This window comes from Uranotaenia lowii, chromosome 2 (genome assembly GCF_029784155.1).
Source record: "Uranotaenia lowii strain MFRU-FL chromosome 2, ASM2978415v1, whole genome shotgun sequence".
In the NCBI taxonomy this organism is placed as follows: domain Eukaryota; kingdom Metazoa; phylum Arthropoda; class Insecta; order Diptera; family Culicidae; genus Uranotaenia; species Uranotaenia lowii.
In genome coordinates this window covers 202,015,731-202,037,688 of record NC_073692.1, presented here as the reverse complement: position 1 = coordinate 202,037,688, position 21,958 = coordinate 202,015,731, and the positions used below count along the sequence as shown (strand labels likewise).

The 21,958-nt window shown below is 33.9% G+C and overlaps 2 protein-coding genes across 2 annotated transcripts in view; both read left to right on the top strand.

Moving 5' to 3' along the window:
- The first annotated feature begins 2,029 nt into the window (after positions 1-2,029).
- Positions 2,030-21,958, top strand: part of LOC129747929 (uncharacterized) — an 80,002-nt gene continuing 60,073 nt past the window's right edge. Inside the window, exon 1 of the transcript XR_008737605.1 lies at positions 2,030-3,221. The gene's annotated coding sequence lies outside the window, so the exon portion shown is untranslated. The remainder of the gene's footprint in view (positions 3,222-21,958) is intronic.
- Positions 19,548-20,693, top strand: LOC129747928 (uncharacterized). Its single transcript, XM_055742355.1, has 3 exons — positions 19,548-19,807; positions 19,863-20,263; positions 20,321-20,693. Exons 2-3 carry the CDS (start codon positions 19,902-19,904, stop codon positions 20,661-20,663), a joined length of 705 nt encoding a protein of 234 aa, XP_055598330.1. The 5' UTR covers positions 19,548-19,807; positions 19,863-19,901; the 3' UTR covers positions 20,664-20,693.

The following is a 21,958-nucleotide window of genomic DNA, read 5'->3' as shown; positions in this document are numbered from 1 at the left end:
TTTTCTTTTTTTCCAGTTCATGTTTCACTAACCCTTATGGCTCGCTTATTAGACTCGGCTTGTTATTATTATTAATCAATCTTCAGGGTGAATTCCTGCAAAAGAAAATTAAGAAAAAAGATATATTTTCTAACCCTGATTGATAAGTCAAGGACCTGGTTATTTTACCTAGTCTTATCATTTACAACCAGATCGTATGAGTTCCGTTAATTTTTTTCCGTGTGATTCTGAAATGAACAAGATGAGTTATGATAAGAACAAGGTAATGAAAGTTGATGACTATTTAAGTGAGGTTAATAAAGCATTCATTTAAAAGTTCTCGTTTATAATAGTTATTACAACCTTCTTTGATTGGGTTCATTTTCAACTCGGTTTGTATTAAATTGTATTAATTTTATTATTCTATTATCAATTATTATAACATTCACATTTCTAATTTCATGAACAAAATCCTGCCTTTTTTAAATAAAAATATAACACTTATTTAATTAAAGCTATCGTTATTCGAATTCTAAATAATCGATCTGAATCGATCGAAAATTTGCTAAATGTTTTGATTTTGAAAGTTTTTTCTGAGCTGTAGACGTAATTCTGATACAAAATTGTGATTTTTATTTAAATGCAATGAAATTAGTTTTACTAATAAGCATTTACAATCATTTATATTATTATGGCAAAAATATGGGAAATTTTTGTAGAAATCATATCAGTTTCATCACTATGTTCAGGTGCCTGCCATATAGTAAACTTACCTTTAATTGGCCAGAAACGGGATACTTCGGCTTCCCTTTTATACAGTGACTGGAGCCACTCAGGGATTCGCTGGGTTTTTTTTTCATAATTAGACCGATTGTTTTTTTTACGACCCTTAGCGTTCATCTCGTAGTACTAGCAAATAATTCAAACTCCTGCGAAAATCAAAGGTACAATGGAGAGAAACATACAAAGCCACTGAAAAAGGCATAGATATTACACTTACGTTTGGTACTTTTCCTTTGAACAATAATTTCCACATGGCACAGTTATCCGCCTTCCGAGGCTGCCGTGAGGATCGTGTTCGATGAAAAGCCAGTAGGTACGTAAATAAGGGTGAAATTTTTTTCCTCATCCAGCACGGGTCTAATATGCATCGTCCCGGGCGACGATTTTGTTTGTTTATGAAGTTTGCCACAATCTTTTCGATACAATTCGCAATTTTGGATTGCTTGGATAAATCGAAGATGAACAATTAAAACAAAATCTTAAAACCCGATTATTACTCGAAACAAAATTTAACTCAACAGTTAAGTTATGCTTAGGCAGCGATATAAATAGTAAACAGTTTTGTATTGTTTAAAAACTTTTTAAAGGAAATATCAGTTGTTTGGTCTGAAATCTTATAACCCAATATTTACATGGCAATTGTATTTGGATTCCATTTTATATTTTCATCACACAAATGGGATCCATGTCATGTAATATTCAAAAAATTTCTATTTTAACAATGTTTAGAGCTTTTATTCCTGTGAAGATGTAAATTTACATAAAAAATTCGCATTCTGTTTCGGGTAATATTTTTGTCTTCTATTTTAAGTGCTGTTGAGGATTCTGCAGTTATGTTGCTGTGTTGAATATACTGTTGAAGCACTTCTACTTGAAACAATCCTATGAAATATCCAAATATGGAAGCTATAGTGTTTTGAATGTGAGGAACCGAATGTCTAGTAGCTTCTTGTGTATGTTTGACCGGAAGCTACAAATTTATGCACTTACACGTCTACGATACTATTCATTGACAGCAGTATCCATTTCAAGGAGACTTTTTATTACTGAAAAAGGACTGAACAATACTCCATTTTCACGATATATTTTTGTGGTGAAAAAACCACGTCGAATAGTTTAACTTTAGCATTTTTAAGTATTTATACCGCATTGTGCCTCCGATTCTGACATAATAAAATCATTGATATTATTGTTAGCTGATTTGCCAAACAAAATAATATGATTGATAATTACTAGACACCAAAATCAGGATCGGGAGCGTGTATAGTGAAATGTTTGTGTGGGGGTTATAATGTTTATTTATAACGCACAAATTTCAAAGCGTGAATAAAATGAGGAATAAAGCAAAACGAAAAACGTGTGTGAAGCATGGATGCCAAAGCAAACTTTTTTAAAAACTTTTTATAATTTTAAAAATATTATTTTGTAAATTTATTATTTTGAAATTAACTAACTTTAAAGTAGCCTGTCAGTTGCAATAAACTATTTAGGTTTAGAAAAGTTTATTATGTAAACCTGCCAGTTGACCAATATTGGTTGCTCCAATTCTATCTCTCCCGTTTTGTCCGTGCGCCATTGAGACATGTCTTAAGTATATCCAAACAAAATGGTACCTGCAACTAGTTTCTGCGTCCCATATCGAACGCCGTCTCCAAGTGAGCTCTATACACAAAAATAATATTATCACGCCAGTACACAATTTTACTTCGGAAGTCCATAATTATAATCCAGAAAACTAGGTTTTTTCGAACATATATGTTACAATTACAAAATATTTTTAGATTTTTTGTCTGTTCTAAAATTGAATTCTAAGCTAGCCTGAAGAGATCATAATCTTTATTCATCGTAAACATCAATTTAAAATAACTGACATTCAAAGCATTCCCTTTTAAATATTTTGTGTACAAAACTGCACCAAATAAAATTGTTTATAACTGACTCAAGCCTAATCACCTTCAAAACCCTTGATTGAGAATACTCTATTCACAAACGCCCTAGTACAGAACCACCACGGATTCACAAATTATAGCTTGATATCTGCCATGACGATTTACTGAAAACAGTAGGAATTCACCAAAAAAGGCAAATCCTACATTTGCATGTGAATGTGTCAAATTGATAAAATTTTACAAAATCGAAACATATATTCCAACTGTCATCCCCCTCATACTAACCCAAAGCTAGGAAAAATATCTCCGGCACATAAAAACTTTATAAATAAAATGCCTGAAAAAAACAATTTGTAAAAAAAAATAATATTTCAATTGGCAGCCCTGCCGGCCCTAGAATAGAAAACCAAAACAAAAAAAATTACTCTCTCACCGACAGTTTTTCGCGATTTTATCAATTTTCACCACCTCGTTCGATACCAGCACCGGGTGCAAACGATCCGGAAAATGTGTGGGAACCTTTGGAAGCTTCAAAAAAGTGTGCCAGTTACGCCAAAAAATTTAAAAAAGGTAACTCTCAATTTTTCCATACAAATTTTTGTCCAAAGGAACCATTTTGATAAGTGCCATCTCTTGATAGGAAATCTAACTAGTGATCAAAAAAACTCACCCCATTGTGCGTCCAAACGATGTAACGGATTAATGTTCATCAATGCGACATAAGCGGCTATTGTTGTGTGCCGTACAAAATGTTATGTGCAAGAACAATCACTAGTATAGAAAGTTGGCCATATTTGAGTACTCACATTTGCTGCTAATTTCAGATGGGGTTTTTAGAGAAATCTATTTACCCATTTTTGATTCTACCTGCGGTAACTGCTGTCGGGACTTCCTCATCCGGTCAGCCCAGAAGGGTAGACAACCCGGGTAATATGGTCCGACCGTGCACTGAACCTCAAAAATACCCAAACTTGAGAACTTTCCCCGCCAACCCGAATGAAACTCCCTCCCTACAGGTTTGGCTATTGGAGGCATAACCCAAAGTTAAGCTTTTAAAGGAGAACTCATCCCCCAAAATCTGATACCGCAATAAAATGGAAATCAAAATAAAAAAATTACTGCAGGTACGAGAATCACACCCATACCTGCAATGGCTCTGCGATTACCATCTCAGGATGCTAACCGCTCGACCACCGGAGAGTTGTTGAGAGAGGCAGCTACATCACCGTATATGCGAGACTTCCTGCGAATGAAGCGGGAATAAAAGTTATCCCCCCAAAAAAAAAAAAACAGTTCTTCGCTTTGAACTTACCCCCAAACCTAAATCTGCCACGATGGAGGTAACAGAATCAGATGCGCTTACAACAAAAACCCCCCAAAAAAACAGTTCTCCGCTTGAAGGACAAGTTTGGCGTATTGGCAAGCTGTGATTTTTTCACAAACTTAAGTTGTTAATCTAGAACTTAGGTTTGGCGGGTGGCAGTTCTCAAGTTTGGGTATTTTCGATTTTCAGTGTGGTGGCCCTCACGGTTCAGGGTGCAGTCGATGGCGAAGGCTCTTTGTGAAAGCTTGCGTGCGTGGGCATCTCAAATCTGTCGTGAAAAATACGTGGTGTTTCACGTGATATTCACAACCTCACAACGTTCTGATACCTTACCTTGGATCACTTGAAACTAGTTTCACTTTGTACAGGAACTACCCGATCCGAAAGCCTGATCGGCAGTTACATAAATATTTCTTTTTTTCATGTATATACGGAAAAGGCTCGTCTTCCCCTTCCAAACCCTTATTCGAAGACCAACTCTTTCTCTCCCAAACCTAACGATTCATGAAAGTCACATATTGGCTGACAAAGAAAATCAACTGCCCAATTCCCTTGAGTGAACTTCATGTTCTCATTAATGAACTTGAAAGTTGTAAAGTGATTAATATGTACGTTGTACCCTTGAGTGAACTTTAGGTGCTCATTTACGAACATAAAAGTTACAAAGTGATTTATATGTACGTTGTATGTGACTTATTTTGCTCAATTCCCATATGTGAATTATATGTACTCAATAATGAACTTGAAAGTAGCAAAAGTGATTTATATGTACGTTGTAAGGGACTCAAGTCACATATAGGGTACAAAATTTCTCAAAACGGGATTTACTTAGTCGCAAAAATTGCATTGAGGTGCTTTCTTCCTGGCTAGCTGGCAGGCTGGCTGGCTGTCTGGTTGAACAGCTGCGCAATCACCACTTTGAGTTTTAGTTTCAGTAAGAACAACGATTCTAACCACGAAGTTCGAGGTTCGATCCACAGGCCGGGCAAGTGTTTTTTCAATAAGCAATTTGATACTTGAGTGACCATTCTGATGCGATATATGTATGAATTGTAGGAAAGAAGCAATTGAGCAATTTGTCGAGTTTGGAATCAGGCGCGTGGCATCATGGCGGCACCATGTACTGAACATAGTAAATTATCAAGAGAAGGTAATACGAACCGATACCAAGGGTGCAATTGAGATAGAGAGAGATTTTTTGCTCATTTTACGATTTTTAGGAGCGTTGGAAGCTGAATAGTAGGTCATTAAGGCTTGTTTTGGAACTTGAAAGTATCAATAAGAAATTAAATTTTGAGCTGCATAGAACGTACTTTACATCAATGATGGGGCTGAGTAAGCGTTTTTGTACCTGTTTTATGGGACTTTTAGTTGCTTGGGTATCCTATCTTCATTTTCAGTATCAAGCAAACATTGCTGAAAGTGAAAATAGCTCAATTCGATTACCATTAAGTTTAGTTGAATGGTGACAAAGCTTGTTCGATGCGCTAGACTTGTGGAAATTAAATAATTCCTACTGATGAGATTTCTATTTTTTAAGAACTTTGATTAAAAAAACGTCGTTTACATACATTATGTAGAGGTGGGAAAGTGACAAAACATGACAAATGTGGTAAAAGTATTACAAAATTATGACAAAAATAAATAGATACAAACATTTTACAAATTTGACTTAAATTTTAAAATACAATGAAAAAATATCTACACAACTCTGTCGAAAATATCGCAAATGTGATAAAAATATGACCAAATTTTGACAAAAATGATAAACTTTTCACTCTGATGTGTTGTGAGCCTACTTGGTTGAATAATTCAACTGAATCAAAGCAATCGAAAGATTCCTTTCAATTCAACCACGGTAAATGAAAAGTTCATTTCGATAGCATCTTACTACCTTCGAAAACGCTCACTGAAGAAGGTTGTAAGTTGCTATCGAAATACCGGTATATGAACTTTTCATTTACCGTGGTTGAGTTAAAAGGAATCTTTCGAATGCTTTGATTCAAATAAACTTTTGCAAAAATATAACAACTGTGGTAAACAATTGATAAAAATGAGACAAAAATAACTTAAATATGATAAAATGTTGGCAAGAAAAAACTCAAAAATATGACAAGCGTGATGAAAATATGACGAATATTTATCAATAAAATGTTTATATCAGGACGTAAAATGGTGATTAAAAATAAAACAAATTTTTGACATAAATAAGACAAATATAACAAAATTATGATTAAAAGATGACAAAATGTTAAATTAAAGGGACAAAAATGTCGTCAAACTTGGTGAAATGATGACAAAGTGATAAAAATATGACAAATGTCGTATCTTTCAGATTATTGTCATTTTTACCAAATTTGTCGTAAGTTTGTCATAAGTTTGCCATGTTTTTTTCAATTTATTGTTAATTTTTTGTAATATTTTTTTCATATCTATCAGATTTATGTTATATTTTTGTCTTTTTTGAACATATTTGCCATATTTTTTACTAAGGTTTATCGAATATTTGTAATCAATGTCATATTTCTGTCTTAATTTTGACATATTTTTGGCCATATTTGTAAGATTTTTGTCATAATTTTGTAATTCTTTTTGTTATGTTTTGTTATTGTATTGTCAAAATTCTGCTATATTTTTGTAATATTTTTCAAATTTTTGTCATATTTATGTCATATTTGTCAAATTTTTGTCTCGTCTGTCTGAATTTTTTGGTGTTTTGTCATTTTGTAGACAAGTTTTTGTCATATTTAGATCATAATTAGGTCATCTTTGTTAGATTGCTGTCATTTTATTGTCAATTTTTTGTCATACTAAATATAATTTTGTCATGTTGTCACCATATTTATTGCATTTTGTCATAATTTTATCTTTTTTGACTACAATTGTCATATTTTTGTCATATTTATCAGATGTTCGTCATGCCGTCATCAAGAAATTTATATTCATCACTCTTCGCGCCCTCCTCTGAATAATCGTATAGTCTTAGCGGTTTTCAAGTCGTGTTTTTTTTCCGAATCCCAATTCACAACTTTCGAGAATGCCAAAAACAAATGCCTCCTGAAATTATCAGCAACTTTAGCTGACACTGTTTGAATGCAAAAGTTGCATTCACTGATAAAATGCAGTAAGTGACAGAAACCCCTAAGCAAAAAACGCTTTCGTAGCAGTCGAGTCAAACAAGTTAGTTCGGGTTTACGAGTGAGCTTTCTACTGACCGATAGACATATTCACAAAGCTTGACGTAAGCACGAGGATGACCGAGCCGATCAGAAGATTTTATATTTATTGACTTTTCTTTTCCATTCATTTCAGTTTAAGATTTTTACACTGATAAAAAATCATCGTCAATATCATTCGTGTTTTCAGAAAATTTGCAGCACCGCACGTGGCATCATGGCGGCACTAAGAACTGAATATAGTAGTTTAGTAGTTTAGGATAAAAGTGAGATAAGAGAGAAGTTTTGACTGATTTATACGTATTTATTAAGTTAATCTATAATGCTACTGGAAGCTGGATAGAACGTCATTTAGACTTGTTTTGGAACTTGAAAGTATTATTAGGAATTAGGAATTTTGAGATGCATAGAACGTCCTTCAAAACTCCAAAACAATGATTTGGCTGAGTAAGCTCTTTCGTACCAATTTTATGGGACTTTTGGTTTCTTGGGATATGGGCTCGTATGCAGTAGAGGGTTAGGTTCTCGCTTTCTCCAAAAATTCCAAAAATTTTATTTCAGCCTAAAATTCACATTTCAGCAAGACAAATACGCGTTTTGGCTCATCATTAGCATTGTCTTTCCTTCTCCGTTTGCTCCCTGAACTCAATTCTCCATCGAAAAAAACCCAGAAGAACAATAACTTGCTAAACCGAGTTGAGCTGGCGGCCAAGCATATCTTAAGACCGGGGGCTGGAAATATATGTAAGCTCGTATTTTACTTCGAGATTTTCACGATTCATTTAACATTCGCATTGCGCCCGGAGTCCTTTTCCCCTTTCGGTAGGAAAATTTCCCAAAGCTGTGTGACAAACCAACGGCATGAACAATATGCTGCTCCTTTTTTGCCTATTTGAATCAAACGAACCATTTCATTTGTCTTTATCGATACACATTTCTCAGGGTTTCTTATCGTTCTTCTGCTTAAGGCCGTTGCTACACCAAGCATGGAGTGCCTTCTGATTCACTTCAAATATCCGAACTCGTACTCCAGCCTCGGGAAATCGAGTACACTGATGACGTGTGAAATGTCTAAATTACGATTGAATCTTTCCAGGGATGAGATAGGTTTGAAAGTGCTTGCCGTCAAGCAGATTTACACGGGCAGAAAAATCGAATTTCTGTTTTTAACAGGTGGTTTATCAAAATTGTTAAATTATTGAACCCGGGAACATTTAAAAACACAGAGAGAGCTCGAAAAATATATGAACTTTTGAAGGGACGTGCAAATTTTTACTTAGCATTGTTTTGTCGCCGACCTTGGCCTAGAGGATAGCGTTCAAGTCTTCTAAGCCGGCGATAATGAGTTCGAATCTCGGTCTCGGCATACATAGTACTCTTTCTGTAGGCTGGTGGATTTATAATTAGGAAGATGCTAGCCATTATATCCTTGAAAGATGTACACTTTAGTATAAAGTAGAATTTAGATCTCTTCAAAGAAACATGATGTTTCACTGAGATCTTATATGTGTGTGTTCGTTTTTAAATCTAAGACCACGGGACACAAACCTGTTGTTAATTTAAAGAATGTACATTTCACATAATGTTCTTATGGAAAGTTAAACTCATTTTCAAACTTTTATAAACATTTCAAATCATTGTTTGTTAACAAAACAGATTGAGGAATTGTCATAGAAAACTCAATCATTTAAGACTGCAGGCTTTATACTCGAGTGTCCTTGTCTAGCTACTGTACTTGACAATATAAGCAATTCAAGATTGTTCATATTTATTCAAATTGAGTGCCTTAACATTGACTTTCCAAATTATGCGTCAAGAGCTAGCTGTTCTTCATCGTTGGTGCTCTAGTAGGGCTCGAGACTACTTGAAGGAACGAACTCAGCGACAGAACACTTTCGGTGAGCGTGGTGCTTGAATAAATTTTTCACCATAAGCGATTTATTATTCATGCATTTTTTCTGGCATCTCCACCAGACAGTCTGCCTCAACGTAATGATGAAGGAAAGTGTGACAAAAATTAACTTCTATTTTCATACTCCTGTTTTTTTTTGCTCACCTGCCCATCGTTGTCACTGAGCTCTCGATTATGATGCCAAACAATCAACTTTGTGGTTGGAATCGGTGAATGAGGAAATTTATTCATTGGTCGGGACTTCTTCAGTCTACCAGTCTATCGTCAATGATCGTTGACGAAAAATTAGTTGTTGCTGGGAAAAATGAGGATGTTTTTATGAAGTTATTTTTTGTGAAATAGAAACAATATTTGTCTTTATAATTCCTCAAAGAAAATATTCCCATTACTTCGAGAATAGAGTGTCCCATTATGTCTAAGCACGATTATGATACAATCATGATCATTCCGGGTGACGTTTAATATCTGTTTTCTGCTGTGTGTAGTTGTTAAACGTTCTACTTGAAACACAGTGTGTCGTGAGCTCCAGTTTTCCTAATTTTCGTGAAAATGACATTTCCTGGAAAAGTGCAAAAGTATCGTGAACAAGTGGTATACTTTCCTCAACATTTCATTGAGTCAGTTGGCAAAAAATGTAAGAAGTATGCATTGGACAATGGTCTAGGATGGAACTTTACGAAGATACTAAAGAGATAGTGAAATGGTGTCTTCAGCAAAAATGCTCATCAAACCATGCGCTTTAATAATCTTAAATCAAATATTGGGGCGTGTCATTTTTGCATGATTTACACATAAAACCTTTTTCCAACGAACAGATAGAGCCAAAATGTCTTCTACAAAGTTGTGGCCAACGCTTTTTGAGGTAACTTTACCTAAGACACCACCTATATTTGACATTTTGTATGCGAGTTATGATTTTCTGAATAATAAAAAGATATAGTGTGTCGAAAAAAACAGAATTCTGACTATTTTGTGAATGATTTCGTAGGGGAGAGTGGGAAAACGTGGGCCACTCTAAATATCTCAGCTGTGTGTTGAGATAAAAATCTCAATCCAACTGTCATCGGCGTAGCTTTGCGTAATCATGTTATTCTATATGTTGTTGGCTTATGTACGTATCATATGCTTCGTTTATTTAACTAGCCAAGAAAAATATTCTTACATGATTAAACAAATCCCCGCAAAATATCATCCGTGGGAGACCTGAAGTACATAACAAAAATATGCTCATACACTTATGATCTTAGTTTTGTCATGTTCTTTCACGTCAAAAAGGAATTTATGATGAAACATCAATAAAAGTCACACAAACGCAACCAATTTGCAAATCATAGCTTGTGGGGTATCTTGGGCCACCTATTTTTTGGTGTTTTTATAAACATTCAGAACTTAAAATACGTTTTTTCCTATCTACAAAGTTTGCTTATGCCAAATAAAGAGATGTGAAAAATATTTTGACCTTTTTTTCTAATGCGATAGAGACGAATAAAAATTTTAATTAAGGATTTTTTCCGAAACGTTCGCGAGCTAGGAATTAAGAACTGTTCAATCATACACAACTCTCTTTTTCATTTCTTCATCTGAAATTGCTTTAAAATAGCTAATTGAATTATGAAATATCAGTTTTGAATCAACTCATAAAGTTTGCACATTATCTTTTTAATATGGGTTTGGTGGCCCACGTTTCCCAACAGTTTTTCAAAATCCAAAAAAAAATTACTTCTTAAAAAACGGTCAGAAATCGGTAAATTCATGTATTTTTAAAAATAATCAAAAATGTCTAATGATACCTTAAAAATGTAGAAAACCTTTCCACATATTTTTTTCGTTTTATTTTATACTAGCTGACCCGGTGTGCATTGCTACACCTTGCAAAAATAATTGTAATTTGTAAAAATTTATTCAAATTTAGATTTTTGTAAGCATTTTTTATAAATCAAACCTCATCATGGTTTAGAACCAACAACTTTGAAATGAAAGCTGCAGCTGAAGTTCCGAATTGCAATTTAAAGATGGTATTTAAAATTTACTGATGCTTGATCTCTAAACTTGTTTTTCTAGATCTGAAATTTGTACTCTGTTTTTAAAGCTTCATAATGGCTCAAATAATGTCAATATTTATGGATTTTCCACCTTTTTCCCAAAGTAGGAAGTAACGAACTTCCATAAAAACATTTGTCCCTTTTTTGAAAAACTCTTTATCTTAAACTTACATGGGAGCTCTCCCATCTCTTCCAATTTTGTCCCCCACTGCTTGAAGAAGGTAGGCTGATTTACCTGGCTCGAGTTTACATAAATTTCTAATTGAAAGAAAAAGATTCGCTTATTGGAATTTGCTGCACATTGTACTTTATGGAAATAGAATTTTGAAAACCGATCAATAGCGTGAAATGGGACAGTTTTTTCAGTATTTTCCTAAAATTCTGTATTCTGAGCACTTCCAGCCCCTGATAAGCTTTAGATGATGTATTTTTTGGAGTCAACATTTGTCCCGTATATTGGGGCAAGTGTAAATGCAAAGCTTATTTTCAGATGCGTCAGAGTAATGGCTTTAAGTTGGATCTAATACGTATTTTTGTAGTTTCATTGATATATCTGCAGTATTCCAGCAGTATAAATTTATGTTTGTTATTCCACTATTAACGAATGCTGTACAAAGCAAATGACCTTCATTTACAAAGACATTTAAGAATTTTAAATATCCGCTTCAGTTTCAACATTCGGAATAACCCTTCTGGTCTTTCCAACATATTGAATCATTTTGAGGATGAATCTCTTAAAAGTTCGACGTTTGCCCTTGCCCCACCGTGTGAGTTGACAGAAGGGAATATTGTTTTGAACACTTTAAAAGTAAACTAAATATCTCTCATAAAATTTTTGCTTCCAGTTGAATATCAGTTCTAAAGTCTCACTTTTCAAAAAAGAAGCGGATCAAAAGGCTCTTTTATGCAGCCATGTAACAAAAAAACACTTTTCATGTTAAGCACGTACTTGAATTGGTAAGTAAGCAAAAAGTACGATGTTTTTTTCAGAATTATTTAAAATAAAAAGCTCCCATTTTCATTTCTAAATTCGTTTCAGTTGTGTATTTGGGCCGAAGTAACAATTTTTAGAAGAAAACTTTTTTTTTTTGTAACAGAGAAAAGTTGAACGTTTGAGCATGCTCTAGTGTTCCTTGAATACTTGAATGGAAATTCTTCGGAAAATGAATTACCTCACTTTTGGTCAATAAAAATCAGTTTGTTTCACTGATACCTTTCACTTATGAACTCGTCAGTCCTATGTTATCTAATTTGAAGAAAAGGCTCTTGATCAGTTCATGTGTCGGATCGGATTTTGAACTTCTTTTTCAGTTAAGTACATTTTTACATGTTCAACAAAATGTTTCCGATCTACCTCTGTAGAAAACATCTTATTCATATTTCTGTTAGTGTTATCAATATGATTCAAAAATAACCTTGTAGGCAAAATGAGTTAAAAAGCTGTATGTAAATTCTTTACTTTCAGTATTTTTTTTTTCAATTGTCCGCAAAGTGTCATACCATTACTTCATTAGCACCAGAACTAAATTTATATTTTTAGACTACAAATGCTATATGGACATCAAATATGGAAATATTTTTTGCAAATCTTTTAATTGCTTTTGATTCGATTGATAAAATACCAATCCGTGTCACATCTAAGCGTCATTTATTTCCACATGCTGTGTACAATTAAGCAAGAAAAAACATATCTAGGTGGCATATTGCCCCCACGTGCATAAGAAATATAGGTACCTACTTGATTGAGAAACAGGCGCCTAATTTTAAAATTTTTTCAGCGATCAATGAACATTATGCTTTGGTTACTATCCACTTGTGACGACGTTTGCTCAACCATAGAGACGAAAAACAAATTCCTCAAAGAAAAGAAAATCTCTTAAAATGGATGCCATGACTTTCAATTTCAGATTTTGGCAAAAAAAATGTAAATGTTATTATTCGATCGGCAAAATGTCAATCTGGGTCACATCTAGGCGTCATTCATAACCATGTGCTGTACAAATGAGCTAGGAATCAAGTGGAAAAAAATCACATCAAGGCTTCATATCACCACGCCTTGCATTGAAAATATGCTTGGTTGAGAAATACGCGCCAAAATATTCCTACTAATCAGTATGCTATGCCATGGTTACTATCCTCTTGGGACGTTGGGTCGCGACGCCTCGACCATGGATACGAAAAACAAACCGCCCAATGGAAAAAAAATCTCGAGAAAATGGATGTCATGACTTTAATTTGATTCGAAAAACTACAAATTTTGTATGGGAGCCACCTCTCCCTTAAGTCGGATGAGGTTGTAACTATTATAGAAACCACCGCCGGCCCCAAAAACCCTCAGATGCCAATTTTGACGATGATCGGTTCAGTAGTTTCCGAGTCTATAGGGAACATACAGACAGACAAACATTCATTTTTATATATTATATATACATGCAGAAAACATCCAAAATATGAGCGCTAGTAATCATAGCAGCTTTGCCTACTAGCGACATGTCACATCCGTCGCGACGTTGAAAATAACAACGATGCATAGCAAGTTTCCTAGGAGACTTAAAGCATGCGATTGATGGCCTAAGGAAAATGTACAGTAAATAACATAAACAATGTTCGACTACTGCATCGAAATCGCCTACTGGACTGACAAAAGAAAAACAAACCTACGAGTGACAGGAATCTCGCTAGTAAAAAAGCGTCGCTAGTACTTCTGTCGCTATTCGGTTTGGTGCTATACACATAATATATAGATAATAAAGAAGTTATGAAGCAAACAAAAAATGTGGCCCAAGATACCCCACTCTACCCTACAATAAAAATGTCTTCTTGGCATTTTTATGAAAATAAAAATTCACACATGTTTCTCTCATAGCGAAAACTTGTATCTGGAGGCGTTCGTCAGTTAAAAGGAATTTATTAGTGCTAACTAAAAAATTTTTTCATGACGGCATTATTTAGTCAATATATCAAAATTGATTGTGAAATGATGGTGTTATTTTTAAACACAATAAAAAACATTTCCAAAGTTTGTTAATTTTCAATACAAAATCCCTTCGAAAGGGAACATCCCCATTTGTCGTTCAAAAGTCGTTTTTTTTCAATTTTTTGAGTTCGCGATGCTTAAAAAAGCGATTAAGCAAACTAAGCCAAATAAAAAAAATCGAACTGATTTTTTTTTAATTAATTTTTCGCTTATTTAAGCATCGCAATGGACTCAGACAATAGAAAAACGATGAAATTCTTACTTTTTTACGAGAAATGGGGATGTTCTCTTTCACAGGGTCTTTAAATGTGTGAATTTTTAATGAAAATTAACAAACTTTGGACTTTTTTCTCGAGTTTCAAAAATAACCTTTCTCCCATAATTTCACAATCAATTATTTAATATATAAACTAAATAATGCCATCAAAAAAAAAATTTTTTTAATTTGCACCAATCCTAGATATCACAGTTTAAAAAGTACAAGTTTTGATAAAAAAAAATCCCTTATAACTAACGAACGTCCTTTGCGCTTTGAGAGAAATATGTGCGAATTTTTAATTCATACAAATGCTTAGAAGACATTTCAATTTTATGATATCATTTACAAAACTCAGAGCCAGAATACTTTTTTTTCGACACATCCAAACATTTTATTATTCAAAAAAAATCAAGACGCGCTTACAAAACGATATACGTAAGAGGTGTCTTGGATAAAGTTGCCTCAAAAACCGTTGGTTACAACTTTTTAGAAGACGGTTTGGCTCTATCTGTTCTCTGGAAAAAGTTTGACATGCCCTAATATTTGAATTAAGATTGTTAAAGCGCATGGTTTGATGAGCATTTTGCTCTAGACATCATTCCTCTATCTCTTATAGTTATAAATTAAGCCGTAATCCGGGTCCGGTGGACAAAATAAAAAAAAATCAAATTTAGCTTGAAATAATAATAATATCAAACATACTCCATAAAAAGGAAAATTTATTAATCCATTTTATTGCTCAAGACAATCACGAAAACTAGAAAAAATATTAAACTTCACTAATGCGATTCAAAATCAATAAGAATCAAAGTTTCAAATCAATACTATTTCTGGTATGTTATTAATATGTAATCTAAAATGATGATTCTTATTTTGAACTAGATATATTAAGTCAATGTTTTCGAAATACAGAAAACGAATGAAAATGAAAATTTCGAAAAAAATCAGAATTTAAAGCTTTTGGAAAAAATAATCAGTGCAAAGAAATAGAATACATTAAATATAACACCAGACTTGAAAAGCAATGAAATACGATTTTTTTTAAATTGATTTGAGATCAGGTCAGTAATTAATCATGATTAAAAAATGTAAAGCAAAATTATAATAACTATTGATTATTGATCATATTTTCTTTTCTTTTCTTAATTGCAATTGAAGGTTTGATTGAAAAAAATCCTCTGATTTATCTTAAACTTCTTATTTCATTTGGTTACTTATTTTTTTATGAAGTTTTTGCAAAAAAAATGCATGAATTAATGAAAAATGGAAATATTCCTTAACACTATTAGATAAATCATTTTTTAGTTCTTTCGCTTATAAATTTTTTCGTATATCATGAAAAACTTCTAACCAATATCTACATTCTAAAATCTTTAAAATTCTAAGCTTAATTTGTATAAGAAATCCTTTAGTATAGAAAGAAAAATTACTTTCATCGATGACTGAAATATTTAAGTTCACAGAAAAAAACGCTCTTGAATTTAATTTATTTGATTTGAACGCAGAATAAGTTTCAGTTATTGAAACCAAAAATCTATTATCTGTCCAAATCATATAAACTAAATCTATCACCTTGAGAAAACTAAAAGATTTTAACCATCAATGAAAATAAATCAAATTTTAAATAGTTAAATTATAAGATTGAAATTTTGTGGCTCTGATTTATACGAATTATATCCGAATTTAAGGTTTTAGTGTTGAATTTGGCTCTTGATAAAAACTGCAATAATAATCATGTTAAAGAATAGGCCCAAATATATGGATTTTTTTTAAAATATTATTAGAGATCGTTTGAACTCTGATTGTTCATTCGGGTCTAAAATATGGAATTCCTTAATAGATTTAACGGGAAGATTACATTTCATTAAAAGTAAGAGGTCTGATTTAAACGTTTCAATTAAAAAAAAGAATTACAATGTTTCAATAATTGAAATCCTTTGGATGACTTTTTTGGAACAAAAATAAAGGTATTTTGAATCAAACAAAAAAAAGAGGTCAAATTCTACTTTCAATTTGTGATTTTTAGTTGAATTATGTACTATTCAAACTGACTTTGGTTGAAAATCTGAAATTTTGAAACAAAACTAACAATCCTAATTTTAAGACTGCATCTCTTACAATTTGAGTTCTTCAGCGAAATACTCTTCTTGATAATTTTATCTTGAAATCTTTCCAGATAAGAATTTGAAATATGAGCCAAGAAAAAAAAAATAGTATCAGGGCCCTCAATCATTAGAGTTCTATAATTTTAAATCAGTTGTTTTGGGGTTTAATCTAAGTTTCAATCATTTAGTTTTTAATCTGACTTTAAAATCTGAATTAAAATATGAAATGCGAATGATGAATCTGATTTTGAGTTTTAAATTCTGGATCGCTTTTCTGAAGCTTTGTTCTGTTTGAATTCTGAATAGGAATTGAATTTCAGAACTTTGAACCTGAATCTTGAACATAAACTCAGGATGATTTTTAGTTTCAGTTTTTCATAATCATGGATCACATTTTGAATGATGGCAGATCGAAATTTTAACTACGATGTTAAAACACCTTTTTTAATGATTTTCTAATGATGATTCTAACTGATAATCATGAATCCTCAACTGTATACAGAGTCTGAAATATGAAAACAGAATACAATTTTTTATTTTGATATTTAATAGGGAATCAGAACCTTTGAAATATTTATAATCTAAATGAGGAAAAAATATTCAGAAATGAATATTTTACCAAAAAGTAAGCGTGAACAGTCAAAGAGCTAAAAGCACGAAAAAAAAACTAAAGGCTGAAATTGTTGGTTTCTTGATGAATATTTCGTATCTGTATAAAATTTGTAACGGATTAATTTTTTTTGTTTCGATTATAGTCGTTTTGCCATCTTTATGGCATTCGCGACTTTATCAACGTTACAGTTGGCGGATCGTTATTGAAAAACTTATCCAGTACAACTGTGTTCGTTGTTTATTCTTGGGCTCGAACTCGCGGACATCGGCTCAGGAGAAAACAGACTTGCCAACTGAGCTATAGCACAAGCCCGTAACGGTTTAAACGATTTTATGTATTTTAAAAGAGATTAGATAAAAATAAATTCTTGAACTTGTTTAGATACACTTCAGAATAAAAACCAATTTTAAACACGAGATAGGGTTTTTGTGTGTCAAAATTTTAGTTTCAGTACAAAAGGTTAATCTAATTGCAAGTCAAAATTGACAATAAAAAATTTTGTTCGATTCGTGAACGTCATTTAGTGTCTAATAATGAAATGTCTTGTCTAGAGTGATTTTGAATTAAATACCATCGGAAGTGAGCCCATTTTCTCCCATGTTTTTGCCTTTCTTACAGAAAGGTTTGGTTATCGGTCGATTGGGGAGATCATTAATTATGGGTCTTAGGCATACCTTTATAGGTACCTATCGACTCAGCTCGACGAGTTCTGTTGATGTCTGTGGATTTGTATGTGCCATTTTAAAAATGTCAAGAACGTTTTTGCGAAACTGGGCTGCACAATTAAAATGATTTTAGTCTCAAAAGAATGCATTTTTTTTTCTATACAACCCTTTCAAAAACGGGAAAAAAACAAAATAGTTGAAACAAGTTTCTTACGAAATGCATATTATACAAATTATGGCATAAAAAAAAGTTGCTAGTGGCGCCTCGAAGCAGCAGCACCAGCAATTATTCGATTATATTGATGATAACAAAAAAATAAAAATTCTGTCATGAGAATCGATTCCAAAACCTTCATCTCATAAGTCACCAACCCTATCCAATAGGCTATTGGTACGCTTAAGATTAAGACGCTAAAACTGAAATGGGTTACAGGTATTACTAAGACGCTCCGTTTTCTGGGCAGATTCTCAGTCTGCTGGTGCAAATACGGCAACAGCGGAAAATATAATTAACACGTTTAGCTTTTCAATGCAGCAAATGGCGGCTTACCGTTTCCTTCCCTTCAGAGACCTATGTTCGGGCATTAACAAAAAGCAGAGCCGTACAGAAAACTGCGTTGGGGGGAATTCATTCGAAGATTTTAGACCTTGTTTTTTTTAACCATACTTGATCATTCAGCATACTCATACATAATTGAGATTCAGAATTTAGATTTCAGAATTCTAAATGTAGATGTAAAATTTAGATTCATCAGAACATCTGTAAATTTACTCCTCACTATCTATTCATCATTATCAAGTTTCAATTCTGACATTTTTTCTCCAAGAACATAAATTTTCACCGGTATGCCGAAACACAAATTTACAAAAATCAATGAACGGCGGTTAACTTTTCTTAAAATATCTTAAGAATTCAGATTAAGAACTCATATCCAAAATTCAGATTCAGATTGAAAATTCAGATTCTGAATAGGGTAGCGGAAGTTTTGTGGGAATATTTTGTATTACGCATGGTTGAGCTCTAAAAAAGGTATCATCCAAGCCACGCGTAACCGCTAGACATCAACACAGTAGTTGGTTTGATCTATCGAGTTGAAAAAAAATTAAAAATAAATCAGCAAGAATCAAACTTGTGACCAGCTGCGCGAGAGTTTGGAACGCTACCACAACTCCACGTCAGCTTACTATTTCAAAGAGAATTAAACATTTTAAATACCAGTCCTTCCTTCTATAAAACAAACTCCTAAAATGCCAGTTCGCTTTCCCTCAAAAAAACTTACTAGACATGGTTTGGTACCTTTTTTTTAAATTGATTTTGGATATTCCCATACATATGTCAAGGAAAGTAAATTTATCTTTCTATTTTTGTTGCTTCTTCTACTCAATCGTATGAGGTAATATATTTCATGTAAGCTTAACTTTGCAATCCAATCTATCCCAATAAAGATTCCAATAATAAAGAAATTATTATAGTTATTCAATTAAAAAAATCAGCTATAAAAATTTTTCAATACAAAACCCTAACTTAATCCCACTATATCATTCAAAGTAATAAAATTACACCAAATAACCTATACCCTCTACAAATCCACATCCTTTTGTACTAGTATATACTGCATAATTGACAACTGTCCATCAGAAACCATTATCGCTAGCGACGATCAAAGTATTAAATAGCGTATGTTAACACCACACCTCAGTGATAATTTTGAAATGCACAACAATGAAAGTGTGTTTGGCATCCCTGTGAGACATCAAAGAGAAACGTCAAAAGTACGGCCATCGTTGTTTTGTTTTGGCGCTGTTCTTCGTTCGGCAGCTGTTTTCGGCGCTATGTTTGTTTCTCATCGGTTCGGTTCGGTCGACAGGTGCTTGCGTGCGCGGCGAGTGAAATCCAGGCAAGGAAGTTATCATCGAGCTGCTGCAGGAGTGTTTGCCGCAGCAAAGCACCCCCAATCCGGAACATTATCTGCTTGGGTTTGAAATTAGCAAAGAACTGCGACTCATCAATTTGCAGCAAAAGGGGGGTGTTCAATTTCCCGACCAGCTGCGCCTTATTTTGCCGTTGGATCAAGACTTGGAGGTAGGATTGTGGTTTATTTTTGTGTTTTGTTGTTTTTAGCATTTTTTTGTTGTAGGCCAACCCAATTCCTCAGCCCAAGAGCGACTGATCGTGCATGGCTATTCTCGTTGAAATATGGTCTGCTACAATTCTCGCTTCCGGAGGTGAGCTGCGTTTCTTTCGGTCCTGTAACGATTTCCTGTGTCGGCACGTTAATGAGCCTTCGTTTGCGATCAATGCGCGGACCATCAACAGTCTCCATGTACCGAATAAGATGACTGGTCTGTTGATGATGATATGTGGACTCCTTTCAAGCATCTGTACAACAGCATCGATTTCTTGGTCCGGCCTTAAGTTCGGGAACGGAAAAGAGTTGTGCCAATCTGGATGCGTTGCTGCGGAAGCAGAATTTTACGACCATGTTGAAGAACCCTCCAAAGAATGGGCCTCATTTTGCCTTTGGATCAAGACTTGGAGGTAGGATTGTGGTTTATTTTTGTGTTTTGTTGTTTTTAGCATTTTTTTTTTTTGTAGGCCAACCCAATTTCTCAGCCCAAGAGCGACTGATCGTGCACGGCTATTCTCGTTGAAATATGGTCTGCTACAATTCTCGCTTCCGGAGGTGATTCTACGTTTCCTTCGGTCCTGTAACGATTTCCTGCGTCGGCACGTTAATGAGCCTTCGTTTGCGATCAATGCGCGGACCATCAACAGTCTCCATGTACCGAATAAGATGACCGGTCTGTTGCGCTGTGTTGATGATGATATGTGGACTCCTTTCAAGCATCTGTTCAACAGCATCGATTTCTTGGTCCGGCCATCAAGTTCGGGAACGGAACAGAGTGGTGCCAATCTGGATGCGTTGCTGCGGAAGTAGAATTTTACGACCATGTTGAAGAACCCTCCAAAGAATGGGCCTTATTTTGCCTTTGGATCAAGACTTGGAGGTAGGTTTGTGGTTTATTTTAGTGTTTTGTTGTTTTAGGCATTTTTTTTTTTGTAGGCCAACCCAATTTCTCAGCCCAAGAGCGACTGATCGTGCACGGCTATTCTCGTTGAAATATGGTCTGCTACAATTCTCGCTTACGGAGGTGATTCTACGTTTCCTTCGGTCCTGTAACGATTACCTGTGTCGGCACGTTAATGAGCCTTCGTTTGCGATCAATGCGCTGACCATCAACAGTCTCCATGTACTGAATAAAATGAGCGGTCTGTTGCGGTGTGTTGAGGATGATATTGCCTTCTTACAGATTCAGCTATCGGTTAATTGACCCCATTTCAACTGGTACTTATCAAGTCAGCCTAACAAGCTACGACAATGACTGTATTGATGTGTGTAGGTTTTTTGTATCTATTCTCAATGTTTAGCGAAACTGGCCAGCACAATTTAAATAGTTTTAGTCTGTAAAGCATAGCTTTTCTTCCTTCCCAAACTATAAAAGAACGGAAAAAGTATTTGAAATAAGTTTTAAATTTTTCAATTTGATTAAGATATTATACTCGTGTTGGCTCCATAAACGGTAGCCAATTGATCATGTCAGCATACTCATACATAATTGAGATTCAGAATTTAAATTTCAGAATTCTGAATTAAGATTTAAAATTTAGATCCATCAGAACATCTGTAAATTTTCTCCTCACTTTCTATCCATCTTTATCAATTTTCAATTCTGATATTTTTTTCTCCAAGAATATAAATTTTCAGCGGTATGCCGAAAAATAAATTTACAAAAATCAATAAACGGTCGTTAACTTTTCTTCAAATATCTTAAGAATTCAGATACAAAATTCAGATTGATATTGAGAATTCAGATTCTGAATAAGGTAGTGGAGGTTTTGTGGGAATATTTTGTATTACGCATGGTTGAGCTCTAAAAAAGGTATCATCCAAGCCACGCGTAACTGCTAGCCATCAACACTGTAGTTGGTTTGATATATCGAGTTGAAAAAAATTAAAAAATAAATCAGCGAGAATCAAACTTGTGACCAGCTGCGCGAGAGTTTGGAATGCTACCACAACTCCACGTCTGCTTATGATTTTCAGGGAGAATTAAACAATTTAAATGCAAGTCCTTCCATCCATAAAACAAACTCTTGAAATGCCAGTTAGCTTTCCCTCAAAAAAACGTACTAGTCATGGTTTGGTACCTTTTTTTTAAATTGATTTTGGAT